The 25,507-nt window shown below is 55.9% G+C and overlaps 1 protein-coding gene across 1 annotated transcript; it reads right to left on the bottom strand.

The window, feature by feature from the left end:
• Positions 1-1,284: 1,284 nt before the first annotated feature.
• IL4R (interleukin 4 receptor) lies at positions 1,285-24,932 on the bottom strand. The gene is made up of 11 exons (XM_054582784.1): positions 24,909-24,932; positions 24,279-24,444; positions 19,224-19,314; positions 17,323-17,461; positions 15,743-15,894; positions 14,470-14,621; positions 10,711-10,867; positions 7,730-7,829; positions 5,791-5,869; positions 4,343-4,392; positions 1,285-3,518 (listed from the first exon to the last, which is right to left on the bottom strand). Exons 3-11 carry the CDS (start codon positions 19,291-19,293, stop codon positions 2,015-2,017), a joined length of 2,403 nt encoding a protein of 800 aa, XP_054438759.1. The 5' UTR covers positions 19,294-19,314; positions 24,279-24,444; positions 24,909-24,932; the 3' UTR covers positions 1,285-2,014.
• Positions 24,933-25,507: the final 575 nt, after the last annotated feature.

The raw sequence follows: 25,507 nt of genomic DNA on the forward strand, positions 1-25,507 counted from the left end.
GGATTTTCGGAGGTGATGCTCAGGCAAAGTGAATTAGAGCTGACACTTGATAGGTGCTATGCTGTACAGGAGGTGGCATTCCTTGGGGGCTGGGAGCTGTATAGTTGGGCCTGGGTTCAAATCTTGACTCTAGGAATCCCTAGCTGTGTGACCTTCAAGGCCTGCTTCCTCATCTGCAAAACTGGGATAAATGGACCTGCCCACTAGTGCTGACATAACTGTATGTCACTTAGCACTTAGCATATTTCTTGGCACTAAAGAGTTTTTATTTTAAATCATTATATTTTGTTATAAAAGCTCTTGAAGACACAAAGTCCATATGGCTGGTTCAGGCTCTGCTATTCACTGCTGATCTTAGTTAAGTCCCGCTTCCTCTCTAGAGCTCAGTTTCCCCATCTGTAAACCATGTGTATGTGTGTTGGCAGGGGTGGCGGTGGTGGAGGTGACTGGCAGCTAAAGGGTTAGCTTTGGGCTCAGCACAGTGGAGATATTCTTAACAAACATCAGGCTGCATGTAAGGTAGTGAGCTCCCTGTCTCCTGTAGTGCATTTAGGATGCCAGAGCAGGAAGGAACCTCAAACAGCCAAGCCCCTCACTTTGCAAGGGTGACAGTCAATGCAGCTACTCAGGGACACAGAATGACGACATAGGAGGTTAAGACCCCTGCCTGCCTCTGAAGCCCCCTCCACCACACCACCTACCTGGACGTCCGGAACAGACCACCCACAGAGAGCCTGGGTGACAGACACTGCCTGGGTTCAGCGATGGGCCTGCCACTAGCCAGCTGTGTGACCTTGGCCAAGTGTAGCAGCAGCTGCTGCAGTGCCCCTGAAAGTGGCCATCCAACCATGATGGGAGTCGGTGGACAAACACCCCAGGTCCCCCACCCTCTGCAGGGGCACCGCTAGGCATGTGCTGTGCATGGCTTTCCAAAGCTCCCGGCAGGACTAAGTGGCAGTCGCTGGCACGGGCACTGTTTGGTAACACACCCTTTATCGCCTCCTGCCCTTCCCTGCCTCATTGCCCCGCTCCCCAAGCAGAGTTTCCTGGCAGCACCTTCTAAATCAACTAATTGCACTTGAATCCCAGTCTCAGGGGAACCTACGCAGAGAAAGCAAGTTACTTAACCTCTTGGGCCTGGGACCCCGGGATGGGAGGACTGAACGAGTTAACAGAGATAGCGCACTCACAATGGTGGCTGGCAGTGTGTTTGTTTCGTTAATGAGAACAAGAGATAAAGAACCTTTATTTATATAAAACTCCACCCCTCCCATCCCACCCTCCTCAGCAAATACAAACACCAGGTTTAAACAATCCTTGAGATGCACACAAACATTACTGAACCCCAGGCCTGGGCCAGTGTGCAGGCTAAACGTGCCTGGTGTCAGCATCTGGAATGCCCAGCTCAGGCGGGTCTCAGGCGTGAGGCTCTCCCTCTGGTCTCTGTGGCTGCCAGCAATGGTGCCCACAGGGGCATAGACCAGCCCCAAGGTAGCTGGGTGGGTGTGTTCCGGGGATCCAGTGCTTAACAGGAGCCCCCAGCCTTACAGTTGTGGAGAGATCTGACAGCAAATCGTCACTGCTTGGTAATCGCCATTTTTCGTGGGCTTCTGTTACCCCCACTTGACTAAGCAGCCCTCCACGGCCCACGTCTTGCCTCCAGTGTCGCCCTAATGAAGCTCCGTTGAATGAATGGGCACCTCTGGGCACACAGCCACCCTTCCAGGGCCTCAACTTCCCATCAGGTTCCCAGGCCTCCCCTGCGGGCTTGGTTACTTTTTAGGCTCCGTGTCCAAGCCAGTGACATGGCAGCCGCTGGTCCCAGGACTGGGCAAGACAGGGCAGCGAGGGACTAGGTGGAGAAAACATGCCTTGGGCGGGCATGACAGGGAAGAGCGCGCCGAGGAGGTGGCCAACAGATCCTCCAAGTCTCGGAAATCTGCCAGCTGGGCTGCCTTCGGGGGAGCCACCCGCAGGCACAGGTAAGGCACTCACAGCAACAAGAGGGCACGGCCTAGGAAACACTCGTGCACGTGGGCCCTGCAGGGAGCACGGCCGCCATGTCGGGGGTCTGGCTCGGGCTCTGAGCATTGCTGGGGTCAGGCTGGAAGAACAGGGACGACTTGCCCTCCAGTGGAACCCCACCTGGCAGGGGGTCTGGACCCCTCAGGCGCCTCACTGGGGGCTCGGACCTGTCTCCACAGCGGCAGCCACAACAGGGGCTGGACACAACATGGGCCTCATCCCGCTCCTCCTGGCTGTCACACTGCTTCAGGTGGCCGCACAGGTGGCAGGTGAGGGCTGAGTAGACAATGCCACTGCCCAGGTCGTCCCCCAGGGGGCCTGTGGTCTGCTCCAGGAAGAGCGGGGGCTTCTGGCTCTCCTCTCCCTTTGCCTCTGGCTCCAGACCAGGGCACCCGGGGCAACTGCTTGGGAGGAGTGAGTTCTGAGGGCTGTGAAGCAGCTCCATGTCCAGTCCAAAGGTGAACAGGGGGACAGGGGCAGGAACCCCAGGGTGGCCAGAAGTGATGCTCTGGAAGGGCCTGTAGCACCCCTCCCCGCTGCTGGCCCCAACTCCAGATGTGCCTGGGCAGGTGGCACCGCTGGCGAGCAGGCTGGAGAAGGCCTTGTACCCAGCTCCTCCGGAAGGGCCGCAGTCCGAAGACCCGCCGCCCGAGGCGCTGCCCTGCTTCACCGCGCACACAAACTCCCGATAGCCCCCGGTGGGGGCCGCGGCGGGGGCTGCGGCCGCCCTGTGCTGCAGGACGCTCCGGCGGAGGGTCTGCTCCCAGGTTTCCGGCTCAGTCTGGAGCTCAGTGGGTGGCTCAGAGGGCTGGGGAGCAGAGTGGATGTTGGGGTCCCCGTCCCCCGGGCATTCGGACGGCTGTGCGTCTGAGGAAAGCTCTCCTGCACCTGAGGACTGGCCCAGGAAGTCGCTGAAGCTGCGGTAGGAGGGGTTGTCTGTGACGACGGCGGACATCTCTGCGAAAGCCGGGCAGGCTGGCCTCTGTGTCAGAGTGGCTGGAGGGGTGGACTCTGGGTTAAAAGGCTCCTCACGTGGCAACTCAGCCCAAAGCATCGGAGCACTCCCACTTTCTGAAGGTGGAAGAAGGCAGGACTCCCCCAGGCCCTGTGGGCCAAAGCCCCCATTCTCAGCCCTGAGAAGGTCCAGGAACAGGCTCTCCGTCAGCCGGGCCGCGATGCCCTCCCTGCTGTCCTGGAAGCTGCCCCTGCTGCTCTCAGGTGACGGGCAGCAGCTCCCTGCGTCTTGCTCCACCTCCTCCTCCTCCTCCTCCTCCTCCTCACTCTCCACCGGGGCCTCTGCCAGCTCCACGCACTTCACCACGCTGATGCTCTCTGGCGAGAGGAGCGTTGTGCTGACCGCCACAGGGCACCACGGCAACTTTCCAGGCCCCTGGAGAGGCTCCTTTCGGGCAGCCTTGGAGGAACTGTCACTTCTCTCCGTGTCATGCTCCAGCAAACAGGGCAGGAGCTTAGTGAGGCAAGTCTTCCAGTGCCTGCAAAAGCAAAGCAAAGTGTGGTCAGGGTTCAGTGTCGCCACTTGAAAAACTCCTATTCATCCTTGAAAGGCCAGCTTAATTTCACCTGCACTGATGTCTTCCTATCGCAGACATGCTTCCTGACTTTGCAATCAGTAATCCATCAGCCTATCCTACCACTACCCTGGGTGCTCCTTGAAGGCAGGGCCTGTGTCTTACTTTGGGATGTGTCAAGACCAGCCATATCCTGGTACTTAATACAAACTCAGTCTATAAAGTAAGGAAAATACTTTGTCAGGGATGATGGTCCTTCAAATACTTATCAGCTCACAGCGTAAGCAATGACCAATTAGAATGGCTGTGGGGTCCTAGGGCTCCCAGCGTCCCGAAGTCCCCTGCTGTGCCAGGTATAAACCCTTTAGTTACTGGACTGTGGGTGGGCCCAGGCGGCCCTCGGGGGGAGCTCAGGAGGCCAGGGGGATGGCGGCATACTCGACGGTTTAGGACAGTGGTATCTGCCAACCGGCAGGCAATGCTGTCAGCATTTTAACAGCTGCCACAGCCGCCCTGGTGGCCCCCTCTGCCAGTCTTGCCCGGGCCAGGCTGCACTCCCCAGGGGGTTCAACACGTGCCTGGCCCGCCAGGGAAATTCAGCGGGCTCAGTCAGCAGCCCATCTACCCAGCCACTCCTCCTGCTGCCCCTTGAAGGAAAAGTGCTGAGTGCCAAGGAAGAGAAGGCAGACACGGAGGGGGTGCGTGACGCCCCTCAAGGTAGGACCCACTGCACCAATTCCATCCCCTTCCAAATCCACAGCGGCTATGACCGAGGTTCGTATACATACGGGCACTTGGCTGGTTCCTGGCCCCCAGACCTCTTCTTCCACAGTGGCACCTGAAACGGAGGGACAGCCAATGAGACAGAGCGGAGAGCCTTCCTGGTGTACGGTGATGCTCAGTAAGGAAGCTCTGCGGGCCTTGATGCTGTGGGAAGGCTGCAAGCTGTGACATCACACGGGCCTGAGGTCCGATCAGCTCATTCAGCTCTCTGAGCCTCAGTTTCCTGAGAATTAGTGAGACTACCCTAATATTAAGTTGCTGAGGCTAATGGGGAAAATGACCACAGTCATTCGTCTACAGCTCCTCCTACTGCTTGAATCTGGTCTGGCCGTGTGGCTTGCTTTGGCCATTGGAATGTGATACAAGTGACACTGTGCCAACTGGACGAGCCTGCTGGAGGATGACAGACAACTGCCGGACCTGTGAGGGAAGCCACTGGGGATGAGCCAGCCCAGAGATGTACCCGCCCAGCCCAAATACCCTTAGCCAACCCCACTGCTGAGCCAACCTGCAGAAGCAAGAATACAGAAATGGCTCTGCTTTCAACCAAGTTTTGGGATCATTTGTTATACAGCAAAAGCTGACTGATACATAAACTACATTTACTATGTGCAGGACCCTGTAATATACACTTTACACGTATTGTCTTGGTGAAGTCCCAAGTCAGCCCTGTTACATAAATACTGCGATAACCCACATGAGGAATCTGAAGTTCAGAGAAGTTAAGCCACTCGCTCAAGTCTACTCTGCAGGTAAGTGGCAGAGCCAGGGCTCAAAGCCAGCACCCCTGGACTACAGAGCCCGCCACAGGGTCCCTGGAGAACTGAGAACACTCAGATCTTCTACACGGGACCTGCATCCCTAACTTGCTCCTCCTAGAGAACCCTGATGCAGCTCAGGCAAACCATACACGGCCCTCGCACTGGGGAAGCGGGCCCCACCCCCAGCTCAGAGGTGGCCACCTGGTGGGTCTCAGATACTCCCACTCCTTAGAGGGGAATGGTTTGGGAAAGAGCATGTGATGCAATTCAGGCCAATGAGAAATGAGAAGAGATTTGCTGGCACTTTGGCAGCAGTTTCCTGATTTTAAGAGGAAAACACAGGAAACGTGTCCCCATCTCCCTCTCCTTCTGGCCGCCTGCCCTGGTACAAGCACCTCCCCAGAAGATGAGAGGCAGATGACGTCAGGGGTCATCTCCTCCCAAGGGAGGGAAAAAAACCAGAGACCAAACTGAGAGGAACCCACCGAAGGCTGAAAAAGTAGCTACGAAAGCAGAGTGGAAGGGAGCGGAAGCCTCTGGGCTCTTAACAACCACATTGAGCTGCTGAATCAACCTCCCCCGAAACGTTCCTGATGGCTCAGGTGCAATTCCCAAAGCCAACAAGTGTCTTTAACACCCCAGGCGTCCTGATACATGCAGTCCTGAGCATCCGAACCAACCCACGCTCCTACCTGAGAGTCCTGGATGACAATGGCCACGAGGGGGCTGTGGGCTGGGTTGGGAATTCGGTCCCACCATTCTCTCTTAATCCTGAAAAAGAAAAGGAAAAGGCGTTGGTCTCTCCTTCCATAAAAATGATCACAGTCGCCAATACTTACCGGGGGTCAGAGACCATGGTGATTGCTTTTGGATGTCTCACCCTAATCCCATGAGACAGGTTCTGCTGCCAACCCCATTCACAGATGAGCAGACCGAGGCTCAGAGGGGTGAAGTGACAGCTGGCGGGCAGAAGAGCCGGGTTGTGCTCCAGCACTCGGCCTCCCAGAATGAAGGTCCTCCCTCGACACCTCCATCCTCAGTGGGAACAAGACCCAGGGAAGTAGGAAGGGCTCAAGCTGCAGAGCATTCTGAGCTTCCCCATCAACAATCCCCTACACGGAGCAGCCGAGAGCAAGGTGCCAGGGAGAGGCTGGGGCTGGCCTGAGAGGCTGAGGAAACCCAGGAGAAATAGATTCCTTCACCCTCCCTGGGTCAGACTGGAGCCATGGAGTGTCAGCTCTGAGACGGAAGGTTCCTCAGATTACCCCCGGCTCAGCTTCTGCTAACCCCACTCAGTCAGTCAGCATGTCTTTACTGAGCGCCTACTATGTACCCTCACTGTGCCAGGCTTCAGGGACACAACAGTGAACAAGACAGACAAAAGCCCTGCCCTCACAGAACTGACCTTCTAGAAGAGGGAGACAGACAGGTACAGAAATGAACATGTGGCATCGTTAATTATGACACTAAGTGCCATGAATAAAAATAAAGAAGGGAACAGAGAGGAATGGAGAGTGTGATCCAGGAGGGCCTCCCTGAGGAGGTGACCTCTGAGTGGCGACTGAAGGTGCGTGAGGAGGGAGTCATGGCGATGCCTGGGGAAAGGGCTTTCCAGTAGGAAGCACAGCAACTGCAAAGGCTCAGAGGGAACTTCCTTGGTGCATCCAGAGAAGAGCAAGGAGACTGGGGTGCTGGGACACAGTGAGCGAAGCTGGGAAGGACAGGCAGTGGGGAAACTGAGGCTCAGAGAAGGGGAGAAGACCGGCCCAGCGTAGCTAAGAGGTGTCAGTGACAAGATGTGGAGAGGAAAACTTGCAATCCCTGCACACTTAATGTGCGCCCAGCAAAGGGCGGGACACACTCATGCCAACCCTCAGCCATCACTGATCCTTATGTGGTGGGTAGGGCTCGCCAGTCCCATTTCAAAGGTGGGAGGACTGAGGCTCTGGGCTGTCAGGTTTCCTAGGCCTCAAACTCACTGGAAACCAGGCTCCTTCTGCCCTCCAGCCCACTGCGATCCAAGACTCTGCTGGGACTCGCAGGACTGACAAAGCACGTTCTCACTATATCGCAGCCTGCAAAGGAGGAACCCAAGGCTGAGAGTCACGCAGCTACCAAGCACCAGGGCCAGAACCCAAACCCTGGTCTCCTGATAATGTCGGGCAAATTATCTAGAATTCTCGGTCTATTGTCACCGGCCCCCAACTGCCGAGACCATACCCTGGGCATGATCCACCTCCCTTTGCCAAAGGCAGGCCCTTTCCCCAGCTCTTCCTGGGCCAGCTCACTCCCTGAGTCAGGTCTCAGCTCCAACATCACCTCTTCAGAGGGGTCTGCCCTGACCTCCCGACCTACAGCAGCGCCCTGCAACATTTCTGCCCTTCCCCTGGTACATTTCCTTCAGCGCATGGATCACCGCGGAAAATGGTTACGGTCATTCGCTGAGCTGACATCTGTCTCCCACAAGGAGCACGGGGTCCTTGTCAGTCTTGTTTCAGCTGTTGCTGTAGTGCCTCGCACACAGTAGCTGCTCAATAAACATTTATCGTTGCATGAAGGCTTGCAAGCTGACAAATGAGAGGAGGGGTTCCTGCCCACTCCGCACCCCGACGGGGCCGGCCCAGGACTCACCTGAGGATGCTGAAGTAGCAGGACACGCAGATGACCAGGATGGTAACGCAGCAGATGGCGACGGCAAGCGGGAGGTGCTGCTGCCAGGACCACTCGTAGTCTGGAAGTGGGAAGGGAGGCGTGAGCCTGCGTGGTGCGAAGGGCCGCCTGGCCTCCATTTCCCAAGCTGGAGCCCGGGCCTGAGGAAAGCGTCCTCCCAGACCCTGCAACATCTGGCCACCACCAAGTCCTCCTGCCTCAACCCCTCCTCCCCTCCCCCTTGCCCTTTGAGCCCTCATCACACGGGTCCCTGCTGCCCCCTGCTCCTCCAAAGCTTAGTGCCACCTGAGCTCAGTACCTGAAGCTGTCATACCCTCACTGATGACCCGGGACAGGTCCCTCGCACTCTGTGGGCGCTGGTTTCTTCATCGGTACAATGGGGTTAACAGAAGTGCTCATCTCACAGGGCTCTGAGAGTCACACGGCTTAACACACTCTGCACTCAGAACAGCGCCTGCACCTCCGCAAGTATTTGCCGTTACCGGCTCCACACGGCTGGCTCCCTCCCTCGGTCACTTCACCGCCGCCCGCCCAGACTCCCCCCGCCCCTCCCCCCGCTGTTGCCCCGCTCATCGCGCCACCCCTTACTCTGTTGTATTTTCTTCCCAGACCCACTACCATCTGGATCTAGATCTATCTGGTTTACTTTTTCATTTACTTCTTTATTTTCTGTTTCCCCCTCCAGAATGCCAGTTCCACAAGAGCAGAGGTTTCTGTCTGTTCTGGTCACTGCTGATTCCCCAGTGTCTAGCAGGGGGCCAGGCACGTAGTAGAAGCTCAATAAATACTTGTGGAAATAATGGACCAGTGTCAAGAGCATTGCGCATGTTCCATACAAGCTATTTCTCTTCCTTTCCCTTCCCTTCCCCAGGTCAACGTTAGAATCAAATCAATTCAACAGAACTTTCCCAAGGACTTACCCTGTGCCTGGCCCTGTTCTGGGCACTGGAGACACAGACACAGGGTAGATACGACCCACGGAGCTCACAGCCCAGCGCGGGAGACAGGAGGGCAAAGAGACATCCAAGAACAAGGCGAGCGAAGCTGAGAGGGATGGAGGGATGTGTGGTGGGTGGGGTCAGAGTACCCCCCAAGCATCACTGTGCCCAGCACTCTGAAGAACCCTCCTTTCAGGGAACGTTCACCACAGCCTCCACTCTCCCCACTGAGGTAGGACGAGGCCTGAGGCAGCCTCCCCTTCCCAACCTTTCCTTCTTCTTTGCTAGGGAGCAATGTGCCCACCTGGAAAGGTCCACCTGTAAGACTTCATTTTATGTGAGGTAATTCCATATTTCCATCGCAAAAGCTATGTAATAAAGTTGCAAAGAGTTGCTCTGGCAATGTACTACCAAGGGGGTGGCTACCTTTCCTGGGACGCCTTGCAGCTACGTGTGGCCACGTGGCCAGTTTCACCAACAGAACGTGAGAGCAAGTGATGTGTGTCACTTCCAGGCTAAGGCTTTTAAGAAGCAGGTGTGGTCTCCCTGCTCTCATTCCCCGGCTGCTGGCTGGATGCAGACAACGGCAGGGCCTTGGGGATTCTTATCTTGGGCTCCACAGACCTCCAGCAAGTTTGCAGATAGAATTCAAGGGTCTGGGAACTTGGATGGGACAGAAGTGACACCTGTGTTTTCTCTAACTTCTGACACCTGGAGTCCCCTCCCATTAGGAACGGAGGGAGCGAACCACAGTAAGAGCAGCGTCAGTCCCTCAGCTCCCAGCAGAAGTCACAGCTGTTCCCCTGTCGCACTGCAGCTGCCGGCCCATGAAGACCACTATGCTCATCTACTTGGAAAGTACAGTATTTATGAGAACTCCCACCAAATCTTGTTCTTAATGTGTGAATACATATTCCTAGATAACAAACATATTTTAAAATATTTTTATAATTGCATTTTAATAAAATTAGTATCCCCTGTATCCTATGTATTTTTTAAATATTTGTTTTTTATTTATTTTATTTTTTTTAGAGAGAGGGGAAGGGAGGGAGAAAGAGAAGAAGAGAAGCATCAATGGATCGCCTCCTGCATGCGCCCTGACTGGGGACCAGGCCCACAACCCAGGCGTGTGCCCTGACAGGGAATCGAGCCATTGACCCTTCACTTTGCAGGACGATGCCCAACCGATTGAGCCACACTGATCAGGGCTATGGATTTTATTTTATACATTTAAAAGTTATTCTGGCCCTGGCCAGTGTGGTTCAGTTGGTTGGAACATAGTCCCATTATAACCAAAAATTGCAGGTTTGATTTCCAGTCAGGGCACATACCTAGGTTATGGGTTCTATCCCTGGTCCGGGTGCATATGGTCCCCCGTCCAGGTGCATACAATCCCCTATTCAGGTGCATAAGGGAGGAAACCAATCAATGCTTCTCTCTTGGATCTCCCTCCCTCCCTCCCTTCCTCCTTCCCTAAAAACACTGGAAAAAATGTCCTTGGGTGAGGATAGAAATATATAAATATAAATATATATATTTAACTTGGAGTTAATTTATTTTAAATAAATAAATTAAAAAAGAAAATACATAGGATTACAGGAAAAACTAATTTTATTAAAATGCAACTTTATGTATATATATATATACATAATTCTGAATGGGGCCCACAGGCTTCACCAGACTGCCAAAGGGGTCCATGATGCAAAAAAGGTTAATTGTCTTTGTCCTAGAGAATGACAGAGCCTCTGGGAGGAAAACCACCTGCAGACTAGCAAAGTTCATGCTGGACGGTTACACAGGCAAGAAATACATTTGCTCCGTGTTCCCGCAGTCTAGCCCACTGACCCTGGCCAGTACACCACGTCAGTTTGTACTGTGTTACCTGCACTTAGAGGCATCCTATGACATGCAAACCCAGGTGCTCGGCCAGGGGGCCTGTCTGGCCACGGAGTAAAAGTGGGGAGGAGAGTTCCTACATGCTCAGGACTCTTGATAGGTACTCACTGTTAAGCCACTTGACGCTGGGGCTCCACTCACTCCAGGTGCTATTGAAGCTCTGAATCCAGGCCTTCACCCGTGCGCTGTAGAAAACCCCAGGCTTCAGGGTGTGCGCTGGGAGGTGGAGGGTGGGCTCCCTGTAGGTCACATTATGGACTGTAACCTGGTGGAGGAAAGGAAGACATTACTGCACCAGCGGGATGAGGGGAACACCAGCTCCCACTCAGGCTGCTGTCCTTAGCTGACCCCACAGGGGTTAAGAGCCACCAGCCTGGTATCTGGTTATTCCTCCAAGTCAGGCACTGTTGGCCACCTCCATGACTGTGACCAGAGCCGAGTGAGGTGGGCCAGGAAATCGCCCTCACCCTACCCCCCTAACCCCCCTGATTAGCCGTATGGCATGACTGGGCAAGAAATAGCTTGCTTCCTCATCTGTAAATGGGGGGTAGGGGTCCCTCCTGTCACTTTCTGGCTGTGTGACCTTAGGTAAGTGACATAACCTCTCTGGTCCTTGATGTCCTCTTCTGCAAAATGGGGATAATAAAAGTGCCTACCTCCCAGGGCTGTTGTGAGGATCAAATGGGTTAATACAGGTAAGCCCTTAGGACAGGGCCTGGCGCGCAGAGAGCGTGACAGTGATTTTGTGAACCACAGACAGAGTCACTGTGCCCCTCTCTCTCCTTCATGGGCTCCTAGAGCCTCCAGAGTGGAGCCCAAACTCACTGGCCTCAAATCTCAGCCCCGCCCAACCCAGCCACCCCTGGGAAGGGACTTCCAAGATCTGTTGTTAAGTGGAAAAGATGAGATAACGATTAGTATGTGTTGTCTGCTGCCTTTTGAGTTAAAAAAAGTGGCGGCAGACAGACTCTGAGAGTCCCCCACCTTGGACCATGCCCTTGTGTGGTGCCCGCTCTCCAGTGCGGGCAGGACCTGTGACTGGTTTCTAGCCGACAGCCTGTGCAAAGGTGATGGGTATGCAGGACTGCGCGTATGTGATCACAGGTAAGACTGTAATTCCAACTTGCTGGGACACCCTCTCTGTCCCTCGCTGGCCTGGTATGGAGGGTGGCCTCCTGCCAAGGGCGGGCAAGAACCTGAGGCTCTCAGTCCAACAGCCCACGGGAAGCTGAATGCTCCCCACATCACGGGAGCCTGAAGTGATCCTTGTCCAGTTGAGACTCAGGTGAGACCGCAGCCCTGGTCAACTCCTTGGTTGCAGCAGGGGACCCAGCGAGCTGGACCCAGACTCCTGACCCCCAGAAACTGTGCGGCAGTAACTGTGCTGTTGATATTATGTGGCCATGGACTCAGGGACGCAGGAGCACACACGTTCGCCTGCACAGGCGTGCGCTCTCCCCGGAAGGAGACGCTGCCTCCGACCCTCTGCCTGCTCCACCAGCCTCCCTCCCCTCCTGGCAGGAGACAGAGCAGTCGTCAACCTCTGGGAAGAGGAACTGGAGGTTGCAGTTGGAAGACAAACACATTTTCCTTCTAAGTCCTTTCCTACCATTTGAATTTTTTACGTCATGTAAATATTACTTTTATTTTTAAAAACTTTTAGAAATGAAATAAAACTTTTAGAATAAAAAATGAAATAAATCTGTGTTCAAGATCAATTCTGCTGGCAAGAGAGTGGCCCGAACCCTCTGCAGCTCTCCCTCCTCCTCAGGCCCCTGCAGCGCCTTCCCGGCGCTGGCAGCTGCGGCAGCTCCGCTTCTGCTTGGGCTGGAAGGCGTTGGGGAAAAAGGTCTGGTGTAAATGAGCTGAGGAGAGGCTGCACGACGAGGAAGCAAAACCTCAACAGGCCGCTGGAGAAACCGGGGGGAGCGCCAGCAGGCCCACTGAGCCATGGCCCAGGCCCACTGACCAGTTCTGGCCATTGGATGGAGTCCAGCGCCAAGTCCTAAACCAGGCTGTGGTTCAGCCAGCCCAGTCCCTGTTTCCCCTCCCCCAGAGTCTCCTTTGGGGCACCCCCCCACCCCTCAGCCCATCTGGCTTGGGTGGAGCTGACCGCACCTGCAGATCGCACCTGCAGAGCGGAGGTGGGTACGGGACTCATCCCTGGCCAATCAGAGCGTGGCACCAGCACCCTCTCTCCTGCCCACAGCCTGTGACAGGTTCAGAGATTGGCCCAATGACCCAAGCCCAGGACTTTTTTTAGGACTGTCTGGAAAGAGAAACTTTTCCCACTGCGGCCTTGGGACCGAGGCCTGGAACTGCCAGTGGGCATGTTGGCCACAGGGGTGAAGAGCCTGCCTGAAAACAGAATAAAGCGAAGGCAGAATAAAGCCAGGCCAAGCAACGCGGAGACTCCTGGGACCGGGGTCCAGCCAAGATAAGCGAACACATACATTGTTTGGATGCGTCTCTCCCCTCCAGGCTACACCCCGAACAGGCACAGGGCATGGGAAGCCTAACGGTCAAAACTGGACCTGCCTCTTTCCTTGGTATCCGTGCAACCCCCTCTCCCCAAGTGCTCTGAGCCTCACGCTGTGTGTGCCCCATCCCTGCCCCAGCCCCCATCCTGGCCCGGGGCCAAGTAGGAACCACACGTGACAGATGGGAATCAACACCCACCACCTCCGTAGCTTGGCCAGGAAGAGAAGCGACAGCAACGGAAGCTGACGTGGGAGTGTGTCATATGTCTGGGCCTGCACCCTGGCAGCCGCGGGCAGGCCAGCCTGGGTCTGGGACAAAGGCATGGCCCAGAGCAGGCCCTCGACAACTCTGACAGGGGAGTTAGAGGCCCGGGCGTGGGAGGGTGAAGCAGATGGGGATCTGCAAGGCCTGTAGCCCTCAGGAGAAAAGGAGGATGATGCTTACAACGTTCTTTGTGCCAGGCAGGGGAGCTTGTCTGTGTCACGCACTTCGAACTCTCAGTAGCCCTATGGGGTGGTACCCTTGTTATCCCCAGGTTAGAGATGAGGAAACTGAGGCACAAGCAGATTAAGGGACATGCTCAAGATCACGCAGCAGGCAAGTGGCAGAGCAGGCCCTGGAGCGCAGTTCTGTGGGACGCAGGGGCCCGTGGTGCGCAGCTGTCCTCCAGCGGAACGTGTGAGGGGAAAACGTGGGGGCGGGAAGTGACCTCCACCCCCACCTGCAACTAAAACAGGCAGGGCCAAGCCATCCGTGTGCACAGCCCCTGCTACTCTTTACCTGATAGACGAATCAGCTCTGCCTGTGAAAAATGCCAAAACACGTCTTTAAAAAGGAGCCGCTGTCTCTGCTGTGACTGGAAAGCAGGCATCAGATGCCATGGGTGTCACATAAAAGTAAACGCCGTGGAAACCCAGCGAGACGGCTTTACATTACGGCCAAAGCTGTTTTCTGGGGGAAGGGTCCGAGCCTGCAGCCTCCCACTGTCACAACGAAGGAGAAGGGATCCTGTCTGCTCAGCGGAGACCTTCCTTCATCAGTCAGGGTCGCGAGGGAGATGATGCTGAGCGACTTTCTTGCTGTGGGACTCAGTCATTTAAGTGTGTCCCCAAAATCTCGGTGTCCCTCCTGGCCCCTGGGAAACGCAGACATGGCCCAGGGCCTTCCTTTTCAGATGGGGAGCAGGGCCCAGAAATAACGTCCCTTCGCTGCGCACCGGGCACCGGGCGAGGGGTGGAGGGCAGGCCCGGCACAGCCAGGGCAGAGGCTGGGACTCTAGGTCCCGGGGCTGCTGTCAGCCCCGCCGGCCTCCGTCGCCCACGCCAGGGCCTGTGTCGCCCACCTCAGTCCCAAGAGGTGGTGCTGCACCCCCCAGGGCCCACTCACCTCCGTGGGGTCGGCTTCATTTGAAATGGCGACCTGGTAGGAGAGCTTGGAGTACAGGAAATTCTCAGGAGGGTACGGGTTGCTCCAGGTCAGCTGCCATGTATGGGGGACGCTGTCGTTGACCGTGAGGTTTAAGGGGGCCCTGGGTTTCACTGCGGAGAAGAGGTGCCTGGTGAGGGCTTGTCAGCCCAGAGGCCCCGGGCCAGGGGGCTTTCAGTGAGCACCACCTCTGTGTACATTTGTAAGGTACCCGGAGGTTCAGTCGTAACAGAGAATTACAATCACAACACTCACTCTGATGTTGCTACGATTCTGCCGGGCGCCACGGTGGTCATAACTACCCTTCTCCAGTGAACGCAGAATGCATGAACCAAAGCAACCCAAACTTCAGCATTTTCACTGTCATCCTTCACACTTTTGGCCACATCTATGTGCTATACTGTTTACTAAGTGTTTTTCTTTATTTTGATTCATGTGTTTAAAAAGTCTCTTTTTAAGCAATCGTATCAGTGAGATCACAAGTCTACAGTGTGTATCAAAATCAACATACACATGTCAGAATTATTTTAATTCATGGGTTTGTTCATGGGTCAATTTAAAAACCCCCGAGCAGCAGGGGATGAGCAGGCCCTCAGGAACTGCGGATGGAGTGGTGAGGGGCTGTGAGCGCTGAGACCTGCGAGAGATGCCTCTACTCCTTAGCAGCTGTGTGACCTTAGGTGGATTACTTGCCTTCTCTGTTCTACGGCTTATTCAATTGCAAAATGGGGATAATAACTGCCTTCTGGAAACTGAGGCTCAGAGAGGAAACGTGACTCAGCCAAGGACACACAGCAATAAGCGGTGCTTCGCACTCCTGTCACTGCGGCCCAGCGCGCTCCTGGGGAAAGGCTGCCGGGACTCCGGGGAGCAGGAGAGGCAGCCTCTGGGGCCCAGGCTGCCTGAAGCAGCAGCTGAGCAGCCCACAGAGGGTGGAAGGACGGCTCCCCGAGCGGTTTCTGATCTGCAGCAAGCGTGCCTTCTGCCACCCTCCCCCCAGGGCTCTTACGTTCAGGGGGTTGAAATACCTGAGCTGAAGGGGGCCGGGTGCCGCTGAGCCCCACCCCGTGACAAAGCCCAAGGCACAGACGAGCGCGAGGACCCATCAAGTTTAAGAAATGGTAAGAAGCCCTCCCCCCCGCCTCGCCCCCCAAATGGAGCCTGCCCCCCCCCCCTGCCGCCCCCGAGCCCAGCCAGCTCTGGGAGCACCCGCGCCCCGCCCGGCCCCACTCACCGTGCTCGCTGGGCTTGAAGGAGCTGCTCCACAACAGCCGCGTCCCAGCCCACAGGTCCAGCTGATAGGTGTCCCCACTGATCACGTTGTCCATCAGCATATCGCACAGGCACACTGTGCTTCCTCTGTTCTCAGGGACACATGTGTGGTTTCTGCAGACACGGGGCTGTGTTAGGTGGCCACGCACACATGGCTGTCCCCAGTACATGCCTCAAGGAACCACATGCTCTTCCAGTTTCCTGGTCGCCCCGCCTCAAGGACCAGATCAGGAGACTTGGAAGCAGAGCGGCCAGGGTGAGGGGTGGGCACAGTGGCCTAGGGCTGCCTTCCCTGCTGGCCCCCACCCACCGTGGACTCTTACACACCCCCGGCCACGGCCTTGGTCCCGGGGCTCAGCTCATCCCTAAGAGCCAATGAAAGGGAAGGGGCCGTGGCATTAAAGGATCTGTAACAGCCTGTGCGTGTGTTCTAGCCACCCGTGGGGAGCACAGCTCCTCCCAGCGCAGAGGACTGTGGCACACGCAGCACGATCCTCACGTGCCTCCCGAAATAGCCAACCCCGCGCCTCATGGGCTAGGCCAGGGGCGGCGAACACTTGCTGTAAAGGGCCAGACAGTAAGCATTTTGGGCTTTGAGAGTCACACCATTTCTGTCCCAACTACACAACTGTGCTGATCTAGCACAAAAGCAGCCACGGACAATACGTAAACGAACAGGCATGGCTGTGTGCCAACAACACGGTATTTATCCAACCAGGTGGAGGGCCCCACGTGGCTCACGGGCCCTAGTTTTCTGTCTCTAGTCTCAGCCCACGGACCACGCGCAGAAGCACAGCCCACGCGCCTCCGTGTGCCATGGAAGCCGCCTCTGCCAGCGCCCCCGTCTGGTGTGGCCCTGACCCTGCGTGCCCTGTGCTCCTGGTCGTGTCTGGGCACCGCCTGTCATGGCGCCCTGTGTGCACGCGTTACCCCAGTGAGCCACAGGGAACGACGTACCCCACTTTCCGCGGTGACCTCCACCACTGACACTGTACCCCAAACACTGGTCCGGTCCAGCGGGTCTCTAAGCGTGGCCTGGGGATCCACTGGGTCAAACTATTTTCATAATCACACTAAGGTGTTACTTGTCTTTTACTCTCTTTCTCTCACAAACATACAGTGGGATTTTCAGAGGCTACATGGCATGTTAAGATGTCACTGCTCTGTTGGCTGTTGTGATTTAAATATTCTGTTTTAATTCCTAATTGGGTAAATACGATAGCTATATGCTACCCAGACAAAAGCTTTCGAGGTCCTCACTAACTTTTAAGCACGCAGAGTCTTGAGACTAAATGTTTGAGAACTGCTGGCGCAGTTCATATTCCACCCACATCCACGTGCCACACACCTCGGTGACTGTGCTGGAGCATCGTGACATACTCACTGTACCTTACACATGGCGCCCTGGGCGTCCCAGCTCTAACGCTGTGCCCAGGAAGCCACAGGGAACCACACGGAGCACCAGGCACTCCAGGGCACCACCGGGGCAGGCGAGCTCCCAGGGCCAACCTCGCCGACCTCCCCGCTCCGGCGCAGGCTTACTCAGAGTACAGGAAATCCAGCTGGTAGGTCAGGCGGAGCTCAGCGCTGCAGTTGGTGGGGCCGTCCACCCTCCACTCACAGGTGGAGGTGCTGATGTAGTCGGAGAAGCAGGCGGGCTGATGCAGGACCTTCCCACTCCCTGGGGAGACACAGGAGCGCTCTGAGAAGCCGGGGCCCAACCAGCAAGAGGGACATGCGCCATCGAGACAAGGCACAAACCAGCCCGATCAGGACCAAGGGGCCCATCACAAAACAAGGAAACCACAGCCCCAGGTAAGGTCCTGCGCCAGTCTTCACAGAGCTGGGCCCAAACCGCGGCTCCTGGCGCCTCCCAGCTGGCACCGAAGTGATTCTGAGGCTGAAGAAATACCCTGGGGTGCAGGGTCCATTAGAGGGGATCCCCCAAATGCACCTCTATGTTTTGCAGCTCAACTACTTGCCCTTGGCCAAATTAAAGGAAAAATACACTACAGTCTAAGGAGTGCTGCCTGCCAACAGGCAACGGCCCTGCCGCGGTGTGGCGGGGAGGCTGTTATCCCTGTGCCTGCGCCCACCCCCATCTCTCCTCCACCCCACTCTGAGCTCAGGAGGCTGACCCCCAAGGCCTTGTCACCCAGGTGCCCCTGTCCTCTGGCTTCCTGTTGCATTCGGCCAATACCAAAGGGCAGCATAAGAGGTTGCGGTGCTTCTTCAGGCGGTCAGTGGCAGAGCTGGATTTGAACGCGGCAGGATGCCTACTGGGTTTGCCGAATTGTCTGGGAGCCATCACGCCAGCGCCAGACCGCCCAGCACCTGACAGGCAGGAGACTTCTTGCTCCAGTGGCCACGTTCCAGCACCAGCCCCATCACAGCCACCAACAATCTGCACTTGTTCTCTGGGTAAAGGACTCACCATGTTAAGGAGAGTCGTAGGTATCTAATAAATGTCTCAAACTCTCCTCATCTGACTCCCTGCTCCCCAAAACCCATACCCCTCTGCATCTCAGAGATGACAACTGCGTCCCTCCTGGTCGCTCAGGTCAGAAATCCCGAGGCGCTGCTCTCTCTCTCTCGCCCCATTCCAATCTGTCTTCAGCCCTCCCTCACAGACGGATCTGGAAGCCAATCCCCTCTCGTCTCCTCTGCTGGGCCAAGCTGCCCGGCTACTGGGGCGCCTCCTCCCTGGCCCCCGGCTGCCACCCTTGCACATGCAGACACAGGGGATCCCTTCTAATGCAAAGGCCGTGTTGCTCCTCTGCTCAGACCCTGCGAGGTCCTTCTTGATTTGGTCGCCCTGGCACCTGGCCCCACAGCAGCCTCCTTTGGTTCCTTCAACACCTCAGGCAGGCTCTCGGCTCGGGGCCTCCCCTGGGACCCCCCTGCGCCAGACATCTGCATGGCCCCCTCCTCCTTCAAGCCATTGCTCGGCTGTCACTCAGTGAGGACTTCGCGGAGCACGTGCTTTAAGCTGCAGTCCTCCACTTGACCCAGCTCTCCCGGTCCTCCCTGCTCCGTTCCACAGTGTCCGGCACGAACAACGCCCCTTTTTATTACAAAATCATACGCATGTGATTCTGTAACATAACAATATCACACTCAAGCACACCATATGACATTTTAGGTGAAATGTTCAAATTAAAACTATGAATTATTATACCCATGTTATTACCCTACCAACCATACTCAAGCAGGCCTAACTAACTTCGGCCTGACCCTGTATGTTGTCTTTTTCCTCCTAACGATCTTTAGAATTTATGTATAATTAGGGCCATCTGTCATTGGCTGTCTCCTCCCACTACAAAGTAATCTCTTCAAGGCCTGGACCTTTGTTTTGTTCACTGATTGAGTGGCCGGTAAATAGTCTATGCGTGTTTGTCGAATGAATGAATGAATGAATGAAAGAATGAGAGGTGGTGACTTACCAGAGCCTGCTGCCCACACCAGGATCATGCAGCTCACAGGGAACGTGAGCCCAGGGCCAAGCCACCCCATCGGGAGATCCTAAGGCACCTGCTGAGAGAAAGGGACCCCGGGATAGCGCGGACTCGTGGTCCCCACGACGCCCATCGTCCCGAGTGCAGCCTGCAGGACTCACCGTGCTCCAGACACAACTGCCCCGCTCCCTGGCCACCCGTGTCCCCGCCCACGCTGAGCCCTCCGTGTCCACCAGAGATCTGTTTATAATCACAAAACCCAGCCCCGGCACACAAAGCCCAGAGTGAGAGCCGCGAAGCACCTGTCCCAAGAGATGCTTTTTGGAAAAAAGACATCCCATGGCCTGCTAAGTTTGAGCATCCCTCGGACTTGGAAACGCATAACGCACTTTTGCATGTAAAGGTTCCGGTAGGTCCTGTGGTAAGGAAATGTATTTTTCTTCATTTAACTCAATGATTACCAAGTTTATTTCCATACCCAAACTTCATTTTTGCGTGTGCGTCAAAACCCTAATTAATCCCCTGAAGGATTTATAATCCCTTGAGATACAGTTTGGAAATGCTAAGCTAACTGTTCAGCCTGACAGTGCTGGTTAAATAAATGATGGTAGACCCATGCAGTGAAGTATCAGGCGGCCACTAAAATTGCTGCTGATTGTGGTAGACTGACTGCATGAGCGGCCCAATTCTTCACTCCTGTGTCCATGTGACCTTGCAGTGGGCCCAGCCCCCCACCCTGGGCAGGGTGTTCTCCCTGCCCTTAGACTCTGGGCTCACCACGTGACTGGCTTTGGCCTGGAGAACACTGGCCAGGGGAGGCATGCGAGGCCACTTGGCACAGCCACCGCCTCGAGAACGTGCCCGGGCTGGCCTGGCGGTGGATGGCGACAGGCACGTCCCAGCCGTCTCATGCTGCCTCAGGCAACAGGCAGCTGCCCCCTGCTGTGTGAGTGAGGCCACACGTCCGCAGGGCTGACCTCAGATGCGTAAGGGAGCCCGCGAGATGGGCCACGCCCAGATGCGGACCCGCACAGTCGGGCCGAGTGAAGTGTCCCTTACACGGCCCTGAGACTTCGTGCCTGTTTGTTACACGGCATTGTCACTCGTTCCCGTCACTCTCCGCGACCTGCACTTCTAACCCCATAGGGGACCCCTGCTGTCTGTAGCGTGTGTCCATGGAGCCCGCGGAAGCCTGTGCCTCCCTTACTTTATTCATGACACCCCACAAGACACGCCGGGGGAATAAAACTGAGGAGGTGCAGACACCCCAAAAGAAAACACAATTCAAATCCCCAAATCACAAGGCCCAGCAAGTACCCCACTCACGTATTAATATCTATCAGAGGCTGCGATGAGTACAGGGAGATAAATGGGAATTTTATTTATCCAAATAGCAGCACCTTCCACATACGAAAACTTACATTTTAAACCTACTGTATCATTAGTATCACTTCATGCCACAAAATTTAGAACCAAAGCACTGGATTTTAGCCTTATTTATTGCTTTTGTTACTTTGCTGTGCACAGTGGGGCTTCTGTGCCGCCCCAGGAGCACCACCACCACTCGGCTCTGACTGGTCCTTAAATGCAAACACCTGCTGCCACCTACTCGTATGAACCTGAACAAGCTGCCAACCCCTCGGCCTCAGTGCCCATCTCCCTGGGAGCGCTGGGCGGATTCAATGAGCTGACGCACGTGGAGGCCTCAAGTGGTGAACTGGACGCAGGCATGGCTCGTGATGTCACCAGTCATTATCGCTAAGGAAAATGCGCAGAAGCAGAATCCCATTGGCTCAAGGAGCGTGCCCTTCCCCCACACGCCCGGCCTGCAAGGCCCAACGCCCTCTACAGGGCGACATTCCTGGGCCCCGCTGACAGCGCCCCCCCACTCCCCCGTCTGGGCCTCTATCCTGAGGTCATATTCAGAAATGCCCCTGCCGGACCTCCTTAGCTACTTAGTCGCTACGTGCTCTTCCGACAGTTACTCTCTTTGGACTTTGGCTGCTTTATCTGCGACACAGAAACTATACCTGGATCAGGCTCTCAGGCGTCCCGCAGAGGGAAGCCAGGTGTGGACCCAGAACACTCTGCACCGTGTCTGGAGCCTGGGAAGGGCTGAAGGCCACAGCAGGAGCCCCAAGCCCCCAGACTTCATCCCACTTGAAGGCTCCACCCACCCAGGCGGCCCCCTCCCCACCCCCGGCGGCTGTGCCTGGCGCTCCTGCCACCCGCAGGCCTTCACTCCTGCTGCTCTTCAACCACACCAGCTGTTCCCACCGCCACACCTTTCCCCTCGGTGTCCTTTTCACTCCCATTCCCCCTCTCTCAGCCTCTTTCTTATTTAGTCACAAGGAGTAAATTAACCCTCGGTGCTCCAGTACGTTCACAGTGCAACCATCACAATAAGGAACTCACGTCACACGGATGCGTGACGGCTCTACCCCACTGACCCTATCTCCGCTGTGCTAACTGCCTCAACAATGCCCTTCACCAGCCAGGATCTAGCAGCGCCTCTGATTACCATTCCCTCCCAGCGCCTGCCTGAGCAGCAGAAAAGGCCGAGGATGTGTAGGGTCTACAAACTCCAATGAGCCAGAGGTAAAGCAGCAGCTACACAAACAAAAAAGCCAACTAAAGCCATATGAACAGAGATATAAGATCCAGGACAAGGGAGGTGAGAGCGCCCAGCCACAGCCGTGCACCCCTCTGCAAGAAACCCTGCCCATCGGAAAAGCTTACTGAGAGCAGGACGACTGACACAGGGCCCCGAACCCCAGAGGGCGCCGACCGTCTGTGCTGAAAGGTGCCGCCCTGCTCCACCCTGCAGCGCTGTCCTCACTCAGCCGACACGTTTACCGCGAGCCAAATCCCCTCCGCACGCTTGAGTCATAGTAACTCATTCGCTACTCGGAACAGCCCCACGAAGTAGGTGCTATTATGTCCCCCGCTTTCAGATGAGGAGACCCAGGCACAGAAGGGCTCCGGCGGCCGGCCTGAGGGCGCACAGCAGTGACAGCCCGGGACGCGGGCGGGCGGCCAGGCTCCAGGGCCTCGGCCCCTCACCTCTGGCTGTTGACAAGCCTGAGTCCGCAGTGTTCTGGAGATCACCGACCTGTCTGAACATCTGACCCAACTCCGAACCCTCTTTCTAGAAAAGTGCAAACGTTTAACTCCCATTTTAGGGGTTCACAGATCCCCTGGAGCCCAAGTGAGGACACCAGGTTGAAGGCCCCTCCCCCTCTAGGCAATGAGCAGATTTTGAGGGTCTTTGGGCAGGGCTGTGGCAAGATTCTTCTCAGCGCGCTCTGGGGCTGACCGAATAATGGGAGGGAGGCCGTGGTGGCAGCGAGCAGTTGCCGCAGGCGTGAGTAGGGCACCCCGTCTCTTCTCCACGCTGCGGTAGAGTCACTTTCCAATGGAAAACCAGGCCATGAACTGCCCGCTCATGTCCACTGGCCTCTGGCTCCTGAAGAGTGTCTTCACCCAGGGGCCACAGAGCCCCAGGGGGTCGCAGCCCATCCAGGAGGCGCATCCCGGACACAGGATACAGTCCAAGCCCGGGAGTGAGGACGGCCAATCCCAAAGGGCGCACTGTGCCATTCCATTTACGTAACCTTCTGGAAACGGCAACACACCAAACAGAGAACAGATGAGCGGCTGCCGGGGGTGAGATGGGGCGGGCGGCAGGGAGGTCGGCGAGGCTATAAAAGGCAACCAGGGACGGACCCTCGTGAGGACAGAACTGCTCTGCAGGTGGAGACACAGAGCTGAGCGTGCGGTAACATCGCACACGCACTGACCAGCACAGTGGGGCAGGGCAGCCTGAGCGCGATCAACAGGCGGTGTGGGTGTCGATACCCGTGCTGTGAGGACGCACCACGGTTCTACCCTGAGATGCTACCCTGGGGGGAGGCTGAGAGAACAGGGGATCTCTCTGTTACTTCTTACAACTGCCTGTGAGTCTACAATGACCTTAAAACTAAAAGTTTACGAAAATAAAAAAACCTCAAGCCCCCTGTTACACATACACTGTCCCTCCTACCCTGTCTGCCCCTCACAAGCCTTGGGCCCCTCTGGCCTCTGAGCACTGACCCTCCCAGCCCTGTTGTCCCGCGCAGCCTTCACACCCAGAAACCCCATCCTCTAAGGAGGGCTCCCCTGTTACTTCTTAGCACAGCACCCTGTTTGTTTCGGTCAAATACTTATCATCGTCTCTAATCATATCACTGAGGTTGCATGTGTGAATATTTATTTTATTTCAGGATGTAGATGGCAAAGATAGAAAGATCTGACTGCAAAACTTTTTCAGTTTCCCCAGATCAAAACATGGCATTAACAATATAGAGAGCAAGCAAAAGACTAGAAAAAAAGTAGCAATCTACACAAAGGAGGGTTAAATGGCCTTTTTATAAAAGTCTTAAAAAATCAGTAAGACAAACATCCATTAAGGAAAAAAAGGCAAAGGACATAAATGGTTCACCAAAGAAGTACTCTGCGTCGCGGCAATGTGATTTAGCCCTTCTCATTCTGCTGCCAGTTCATGAAGTCGGGAGTGTAAAAGATACCCTGTAACGTCTACGTTGTTTCTTTGTCTCTCTGTATGTCTGCCCCGGGCACTGCTCCGTCCCCAGTGCCTAAACAGTGCCTGACACACACAGCAGGTGCTCAGTAAACAGCTATTAAATGAATGGTTGGCTAAACTTCAACAATACAAATTCAATCATCTATCTTGAAACATGGGTATATACCAAACTTTTGCCCATACTCGCCATACATAGATAGTGCTTATTATGTGCCTGGCATTGTTCTCAGCGCTTACAAGGTATTAATTGGTTTGTTCTCACAACAACTCTGTGACGTAGGGGCCACTAAAACCCCCATTTTACAAGTGAGGAGGAGGCTGAGGCACAGAGAGGTTAGAGCACTAGCTTGTGGTCACAGAGCCGGGACGGGAACGGCAGCCGGAGCCAGGAAGCTAGCAGAGCGCCTCGAGTGGGAGTGAGAGCAAACCCTCCTGCTGGCAGAGAAACACATTTCACTCACTCTTTTTATGTGAGGGGAGGCGAGTGGCGAGTCTTGAAGTGTCAGAAGCCGGCAGCAGTTGGAAGTGACCGAGGAGGCTCCTCCCGAGCCCAGAGGGTGTATACAACAGGCCTCCTGTTCCTCAGGTTCCTCTAGGTTGCTCTAGACCTCAACCAGCTTGAAGGGGCTGGATCACAGGCAGGATGCAGTCCGTCCCGTGACAGGAGGCGTGTGGGGAGGAAGCCAGAGACACAGCGGGGGCTGCAGGCGCCGCCTAGGGAGCCACTGACCCCGGAGCCCCACAGCTTAGGCCGGCCCGGAGCCTCCTCTGGCCCCCGAGGCAGCTGGGCCGGTGTGGCAGGGGGCCAGGGACACACTTCTCCCTGAGGCAGCAGCTTTCCCGGAACTGCTGCCTGGCTGGGGTTCCCAGAACCAGCAGCCACGTCAGCAGCCCAACCCAGGGTGGTGAGGCCGGCCTGCCAGGGCCCCAAAATGGCCTGGGCTCTGCCTACCTGCCCCACCTCCGTCCCAGTGAGTGACGGGAGGGGTGGCACTGGCTGGCTCTGCCACTACCAGGAGCAAGAATCAGCCACCCCCGCCCACAGAGCCCACTAGGCTCCCACGGACCTACTGTGCGCTCCAGGTCCTCACCTGCTTGTTCATGCCCTTGTGTAGTCCTGTTGCAGGTGTTTTCTGAGCACCTACTATGTGCCAGGTACTAGGGATGCAAAAAAGGCCATTCATTCATTCACTCGTTCCTTTGACAAATATTTGAGTGACGAGAGAAGTTACTGGAAGGTCTGAGCACAGATGCGATGTCACGAGGCTTCTCAAACCACCCCCTGTCTGTGTGGTGTGAAAGGCCTGTGGGGTCAGGGGCAGAGGCAGGGGCCAGGGAGGAGGGAGGCTGCTGGACCGGTCCAGGCAACAGGTGCCGGCTCACACAGGGTTGTGGGGAGGGAATGGGAAGGACAGGGTGGATTCTGACCTTTGAAGGCAGAGCCAAAGGGTTTGCTGACAGAATGGAATTTGGGAGGCGCGTGAGAGGACAAGAGGATTAATGAGGCCGGAGCCCCTGAAATGATGGGGTGGCCATTTACCCGGGTGGAGTGGGCCATGGGAGGAACCGGTGTGAGAAAGAGGCCCACAGAGAGCCGGGGGGACAACACCATCGGAAAACGTAAGAGGCCGTTAGGGGGCAGCTGTCGGTGAGCGCGCACGCTCCTCACACGCTGCTCCTCGAGCATCAG

This window comes from Pteronotus mesoamericanus, unplaced genomic scaffold (genome assembly GCF_021234165.1).
Source record: "Pteronotus mesoamericanus isolate MK-2021 breed Mesoamerican mustached bat unplaced genomic scaffold, CSHL_Meso_final contig_72, whole genome shotgun sequence".
In the NCBI taxonomy this organism is placed as follows: Eukaryota; Metazoa; Chordata; class Mammalia; order Chiroptera; family Mormoopidae; genus Pteronotus; species Pteronotus mesoamericanus.